The sequence below is a fragment of the Micromys minutus genome (genome assembly GCF_963924665.1).
Source record: "Micromys minutus genome assembly, chromosome: 12".
Taxonomy (NCBI): domain Eukaryota; kingdom Metazoa; phylum Chordata; class Mammalia; order Rodentia; family Muridae; genus Micromys; species Micromys minutus.
This window is the reverse complement of record NC_137981.1, coordinates 25,588,311-25,595,932: the sequence shown is the minus strand read 5'-3', so window position 1 is coordinate 25,595,932 and position 7,622 is coordinate 25,588,311. Positions and strand designations below refer to the sequence as shown.

Sequence of the window (7,622 nt, the reverse complement as noted above, 5' to 3'; positions counted from 1 at the left end):
ATGTCTTCCTCCACCGTACTCTTCACTTTGATCATTGAACCACTGTCTCTCATTGGACCTGTAGCTCACCATTTCTTCCAGCTGGACTGGTTGGCACTGTCTCTGCTCCCACAGCTCTGCATCTTGGAGGCTGGGCATTCAAACTCAGGTCCTCAAGCCTGTGTAGCAAGCACTTTATCCACGTTGTCCCCATCCCCCACTTTGGAGGGTTTTCATGTAGCCCTGGCTGGCTTTGAATTCAGTTTCCTTCCTCCACCCCCAAGGGCTAGAATTTCCAGCATGTACCACCACACCTAGCTTCTGTTCCAAAACTTCTAAATGTTGCCTACTTACCCTGTTTTTTGTTGACAAGGCCTTTATGTAGCCCAGGCTAGCCTCAGGCTCACTGTATAGCTGAGGCTTGACCTTGTCCTTCTGAGTGCAGATATTCCGGGGCTATGCAGTCACATCCAGTCTCACACATATATTTAAGCTGTAAGGTACTGAGTCACTCATGAGAGAAAGGACAGCCACTGCCACCCACTACCTATGCCTTGGCCACAGGTCTCCAAGTAGAGTCCAACAGGAGCCTCCAGAAACAAGTAATAACTGGCTTAGGTACCATCCGGCATAAATGCTTATCTGGGCCTTTCAGATCATGCAGCCCAGCTATGCTGTAAATCCCAGTCAGTCCTGATCTTCCATTGCAAGGAAAAGCAAAGGATGCTACAGTGAATGTGCTCTTTGCCTTCTCAACACTGTATGCCACTACACACTGCAGCATAGGCTGGGGGCGGAGTCAGTGATAGAGACAGGCTTGGTTCTTATTCACTGACAGAGAAGGAAAGAAAAGGGAAAGAGAGACCTGCGAAAAGACTAACAGTTCAAGGTTCCATAACTGCCTAGGTAAAGGGCATGCTGAGCAATCTTAAAGCTCTGATCTCTATCCTCAGCACCCACATTTAAAATAAGAAGTAAAGCAGCTTTGCTGGTGATGCACGCTTGTATTTCCAGTTCTGCAGAGGTGGAGACGGAGATCCCTGGGACTTGCTGGCCAGCCTGCATAGTCTCCTTGGCTAGTTGCAGGCCAGTGAGACACACACACACACACAGATACACAGACACTCACAAACACACACACACAGATGGACTGCTTGCTAGAATAATAATTTTTCATCTGATTTAAGAGGTGGCAGGTGTTGTGGGTTGCACTGGTGCTGTGTGAATAAAGGGTAAAGCCTATGATTGGCAGTGGAAGGGAAAAACAGGTCTTAGAGAATGGAAGCAGAAGGAGAGAGGATGGAGGAAGAGGAGGTGGAAGGAAGATGGAGAACCACATGGCCTGGAGAAGCTGCAAGTTGCAAAGGGTGTCATAGCTGGGGAACAGATTAGGAGAGTGATAGATCTACCCAGTCTAGGCATATAGCTTATAAATACAATAACTGGGTTGTGTGTTTTTTATTGGGGTTGGAAATGACCACAACAGGCAGGTATATTGGACGCCTCCTAGAGCAGAAGAGAAGCTGGCAATGTGCAGTGTTTCCAGTAAAAAGTTTAGCCCTGGAGGCGTTTGTCCACAACCCCACACTCAGGATGGAGGCAAACAAACAGAGTAAGAATTCAAGGTCAGCTTCAGCTACATAGCAAGTGAGCTCCAGACAGCCCGCTCCACATAAGACCTCATGTCCAAAACAAACACAGCAAAAACCATTTTGCCTAGGAATTCCATCCAAACTGGGGTAAACTCAGGACTCTGTTCACATTTCACACTTTTTATTGACCTTCAGGAAGGGCCAGCCATGCTGGTAGGCAGATTCACTGTCCCAGTTTACCCAGGCCTTCCGCAGCGTGGGTAACAGCATCAGTGATGCTGTGGGTAACCTTCTCAGTGACCTCCTTCACCACTTTGTCCCCCGATTCTTGGGCTCTCTTTAGGGCATCGGAAAGGGCTGTTGGGGAAGAAACAGAAAACTGTGAGAGTGACCCAGTGTGCTTCCGGTAGGAGAGACCTGTGGGGTGAAAACCCGCACCCCTCCACGCCACCAACTTTCAGACTGTCTCTTCACATTTGAATGAGGCATCACTAACCACTCCGGTGTTCTGGCTACTGGCTTCTGGAAGCTAATGGTTTGTATTCTTTGACCATTTTTATGTTGGTTGCTACATTGGATTATTGTTTCTGTTATTTTTCTCAGTCTGTAGCCTTCCTTCTGACTTAACTTCCAGTTTGTTTAGCTTGTGTTCCCACCTCACCCCTCCTATGTTAAATAGTCAGTTTCTTGTTGAAACTGTACTAATACCTTCTTTATAACTACTGGGTTGTTTTTGTTTTTTAATCTCAGTCAAAAAGAGCCTCCCCTCGGGGCTGGAGAGATGGCCCAGCACTTAAGAGCACAGCCTGCTGTTCCAGAGGTCCTGAGTTCAAATCCCAGCAACCACATGGTGACTCACAGCAATCAGAAATGGGATCAATGCCCTCTTCTGGTGTGTCTGAAGACACTACAATGTACTCAAATGAATAAAATAAATAAATCTTAAAAAAAAAAAAAAAAATTACCCTCCCCTCTCCAAGATTATCCTAAGGTCTCTTAGGACACTTTTTTAGTTTTGTGTTCCCAAAATTCCATGTTGTAATCCTTCTCAAGATCATCCCAGGAAGAGGTGGACGGTGTGGGTCTGGTTAGCTTAGTAAGGTGGATGGAGCCTTATGAGCAAGAGGGACAAGGAGAGCAAGCTGTGAGGACATGACAGAAAGGTGCCACACATGAGCCAGGAGCCAACTTCACCAGATGTCCCTCTGCTGCTACTGCCGGCTCCAGACTGCAGTGCCCAGAGCAACATGTTTCTTTTCTTTTCTGTATTTTGCCTCTTCTTTCTTTTTTTTTTTTTTTTTTTTAAGATTTATTTATTTAATGTATGTGAATACACTGTAGCTGTCCTCAGACACACCAGAAGAGGGCATCAGATCTCATTACAGATGGTTGTGAGCCACCATGTGGTTGCTGGGAATTGAACTCAGGACCTCTGGAAGAGCAGTCAGTGCTCTTAACTGCTGAGCCATCCATCTCTCCAGCCCTTGCCTCTTCTTTCTTGAGTGAGGGTCTCACTCTATAGTTCAGGCTGGGCTGGTGCTTGCTATGTAAGCCAGACTAGCCTCAAACTCACAATCTTCCTGCCTCATTCTCTCAAGTTCTGGGGTCATAGACATGCTCCATCCATTGGCTACAGAAACAGTAAATTCTGCTGCTAATGAACTGGTGAATTTGTGGCAATTTCGTTTTAGCTATTTGAGCTTTAACAATTATAGTCTAACATAATATATTAATTATACATTAATATATTTAATATATTCATACATTTAAATGTAAGTCCTTGATCCAGCTGGACTCTTCTTGGTTGTAGAGAGTAGAGTGTGACATGTTTTGTACACTGTTCAATTCATGGCCTAACACATACAGAGTAACGTTTTATATAAATACATATTTAAATAGACGGTTATCTAGTTCAAATGTTCTGTCCCTAAGCACTGCCACATCATGTTTTGCGGTATTGTCCTCTTAACATTCTGCAGAGAAAACAGTCTGGATGGAGCCTAACATAAGGTACTATTCACATATAATTGCATACGGGAAGAACCCACAGAGAAGTGCATCCCAGCTGAGAGGATGCGAAATCCAGGGCAGGGCTGGGGCTAGTTGAGCAAGAAAGGGATTAACAGTAGCACTAAGGCTTCCTCCCTCCCTCCCTTCCTCCCTCCCTCCCTCCCTTCCTCCCTCACTGCCTGCCTACTTCATTCTCTCCCTCCCTCCCTCACTGCCTGCCTACTTCATTCTCTCCCTCCCTACTCACTTCTGTTCCCATTCTGGCCGCAGCCCCTTCACATACTAGGTAAGAACTCTACCGTGGAGCTACACCCAGCCCTCTGTCCTCTCCTTCCCCTGCTTCTCTCCCTTCCTTCTTTCCTCCTCCCCTGTCTCCCATCTCCAAGCAACTTGAGCCTTACCCTTTTCTCCAACCTCCTTGGCGTGGCCCACGACCTCACTCACCACCTCCTCCACTGCGTGAACTGAAAAGAGAGGACAAATTAGGAGTGAAGGTATTTGTCAGCCCGCTTCCCTCAGGACAGCCTGCGTGCCTCTAAACAATAAGGTCAGACTCTGGCATCCTGCTCCCAGTCAGGACGACAACGTAGAAGAACCCCTAGCTGCCTTCCTTGGTAGACCCTTAAGATGCCTGGCTACTGGAGATGTGCGAAGCCCTCCATGCCCCTCTTCTCACCGCAGAAGGGCATGGATACCCAGAACAGCCTTCTCCGGCTGGAGACCTGAGCCAAAGTGGATTTGTTGGGTCAGTTTAGTTTGCTAGTCAGAAAGAGCTGGCTGTCCTACTTCGGCCACCTCTGAACATCCCCAGAGAAGCTAACCTCAAGGCAGCTCTTTCTGGGAGAGGGTGTCCCTACCCACCTCCAGGGGCTTGTGGGAGCATGCTAGAACCCAAATTTCAGAGACAGAACTGCTACTAATACCACCTTCCGCTGCTGTGTCCCTCACAACTCAGAAGGCTGGAAGATTAGGAATGGGGTCAGGGTCTGGAGAGATGGCTCTGGCTGTTCTTTTCAGAAGTCCTGAGTTCAATTCCCAGCAACCACATGGTGGCTCACCACCATCTTATCCGTAATGGGATCCAATGCTCTCTTCTGATGTGGCTGAGGACAGCTACATTGTACTCACATATATAAACTAAATACATACTAGAATTTGTAAAAGAAGGAGAGAGAGGAAGAAGAGGAAGAAGGAGGGGGAGGAGAAGGGCATCAGATCCAGCTGCTGGGTTAAGAATGAAGTGAGTGCTGATGTGTCTGTCCACAAGCCATTTCCAAAGAGGCTGCCAACTTGACACAGGTGTTCATCTGTGTCCCGAAGCAGAAACCACATGAACATGTACTGACAGTTTCTGGATGGCACAACCATGTCCTAGGTTCTTGGGAGAAATAGAAATGTTCTTCTAGACTTTGTACAGGATCAGACGCTGTGGTTTCATAATAAAAGAACCTTTTGAAGCTTTAAAGTATAGTGAAAATAAAAACCCACCCTTCTATTTTTCTGCATAAATGGATCAAACTAGGCAAGATTTGTGTTTCCTTTTCTTATGTAGCTCTTGCAAAAACCCAGGCCTTGCATAGACAAATGTTCTACCACGGAGCGACAGCCTCAGGCCCTGGAATAAGCAATACTGACATCAAAGGTTCTCTGGGCTTTCAGAAAGCAGGACCCAAGCTCCCAGCTCCTCTCCCAGCATCTGGATACTGCTGGTCTCCTGGAGTGCCTCCGGGTTGGCCTACTCCTGGCCTCCAAGCAAGTTCAGCCTGGGTCATGAGCAAATCCCTAGTAGGAAGCCTGCTTGGACAGTGATTCTTCTCTGAGCAACTACCCCAGCCTATGTGTTCCCAACTTTGCTATCTCCTGATGGGGCCAGTGGGCCAAGCTTCCTGAGGGGCCTAGGCCTCAGCCTACTCAGAGAGTCTTGCCTGCCTGCTGGAATCAGCTTTCAACAGAGGAATCGGCCTCCAACTTCTGGGTAGGTAGAAAGCCCGGGCCCTTACCTGCTCCCTCGGTAGCTTTCTCGGTGCGGTGGGCCAGGCCCTCAGCCGCCAGCTTCCCCAAGCCTCCCAGCATCGTGCAGCAGCAGACAGTGACAGGTAAAGCTTCTCGGACTGGAAGAGCGTGATTTTATATGTGCCTACGATAGCCTGCCAGGCTCCAGGGCACCAAGCCCTTACCTAGCCAGTAATAGGTTGAGCAGATGAGTCAGTTCAGAGCCTGGGTGGGGCTACCCCAGTACTGTGCACAACCCTTCTTTCAGTGAGCCCTTACCCCCATTCCCTCTAACAAGGACCCTGGGAAGTAGAGATAAAAGGCAGAACCAGAGAGGCCGGCTCTGAACAGGTCTGGTCCCCTTGGCAAGGCGCTCAAGTGTTGGAGAGAGGATAGCACTTGGGAACAACAGTTCTGCCTGGTCCTGGATGGGCTCTAAGCTCTCTAAACCTGGGCACTGATGTGGGCCTGATAATAAGACCCCTGGACTGCCTGGTCAGGGTCCCCACAGTGGCCTGGTCAGGCTTTTAAAGCCTAGCACCAAAGCACCCCCAAGTCAGGCACAGTGGGTACCACTGCCTGTCCCACTGCCAAGGACCCCACCCCAGCAGAACAGCCTCGTAGTCTCCGCTGGACAGGAGGTTCAGAGTGTTACCTGACCACCTGAAGAGCACAACCTTGACCCATGCGGTCATTCTGGCTCAGTCAGCTGATTTCCACTCATTGTAGCTCCAGGGTTACTCAGGACTTGGGGCAGCCAGCACGTGGGAGCATCCTGACCACGTTATACCTTGGGGTGCAGCTTCTAGGGAAGTTCTGTGAGTTTAGCAGTAGCCGCTTAATTCTCCACATCCTAGACAACTAGGCAGAAGACCCCATCGCCACTTGGAGAGATGTTTCTCTGACTCAAATTCCCCCAGGGGGCACTTCTCCAGCCTCCTGGTGTGTTGGATGGGGTCAGGCTGCTTCCCACATTACTCAGGACAGGCAGAGATTCCTCAAGCCGCATTCCACGTTACCTCCCTTAGTCACTGGTCCAAACAAAGCCTCGGTTTCTTCATCTATAAAATGAGATAGCTATGCCCTCCTGGCTGTATCACTAACAGTCAGTGGGGGCCAGTACGTAAGCTTTTGCAAATGCCCGTTCCCTCCGGCTCATCCATCGAAGAAGTCCCTCTCAGTAGAAGACCCTACTCACTACGGCAGGCGACTAAGGTGCAGCTGGGAGGTTAGACCCCTTGGAGTGAAAGAGCTGAGGGGTACGGACTCCATTGGCTGAGGGACAAGGTCATCGAATGTTCCCACTCACTAATCTAGACTATGGCTAAGGCCTCCTCCCTGTGACACCTCTCTCATCCCTCAAACCCGTCCTGCTAGGTATGACAGAACTTAATTAGTGTTTACCAGACTAATTAATTAGGGTCCTCATAGCCCATGCCCTTTAGAGCCGAGGCTCTCTCACATCCCTGTATGGTGCTGGCAGGCCCGAGGCTGTGGTTAAAGGATGCTGTGGGCAGCAGGACCTCCAGTCACATGGGCAAACCCCATACATATCATTGCTATGTCCTTAGGGCAGAAGTGGATAGACAGGTGATTTGGAAGAGCCCTTCTTAAGAAAAATCGGCTGGGGAAATGATGACTCAGTGGGTAGAGCACTTGCCACATAAGCCAAAGGGTCTGAGTTCAAATCCCCAGGATCTACATAAAGCCAGTTGCAGTAGGGAGTATCCAAAATCCTACGAGTCCAGGAAGATGGGAGGCAAAGGTAAGAGGACCCCAGGATGCTTGTAGGCTAGTTAGTCTTTTAAGTACAGGGTAAAAAAAATAAGAGGTTCTGTCTCAAACAAGGTGGTAGGTGAGGGCTGATACCCTATGTTGTCCTCTGACCACACACGTGTCACAGCATGCACATGCCTGCTGCATTCATACACACAATGTACATACATACAAAGACCTTTTTAAAACAAAGAGAAGAACCCAAGAATGTGATTATGTGATTTTTGCTAGTTGTGCAGTGGGTATATATGTACGTATACATATTGCCGTGGT

General features: G+C 48.6%; 1 protein-coding gene across 1 annotated transcript; it reads right to left on the bottom strand.

The window, feature by feature from the left end:
- Positions 1–1,794: 1,794 nt before the first annotated feature.
- Positions 1,795–5,654, bottom strand: FAM25A (family with sequence similarity 25 member A; the record flags this gene model as incomplete). Its single annotated transcript, XM_080926196.1, has 3 exons — positions 1,795–1,928; positions 3,983–4,045; positions 5,582–5,654. The coding sequence occupies 3 exons, from the start codon at positions 5,652–5,654 to the stop codon at positions 1,795–1,797; spliced, it is 270 nt and encodes an 89-aa protein (XP_080782322.1).
- Between the last annotated feature and the right edge of the window lie 1,968 nt (positions 5,655–7,622).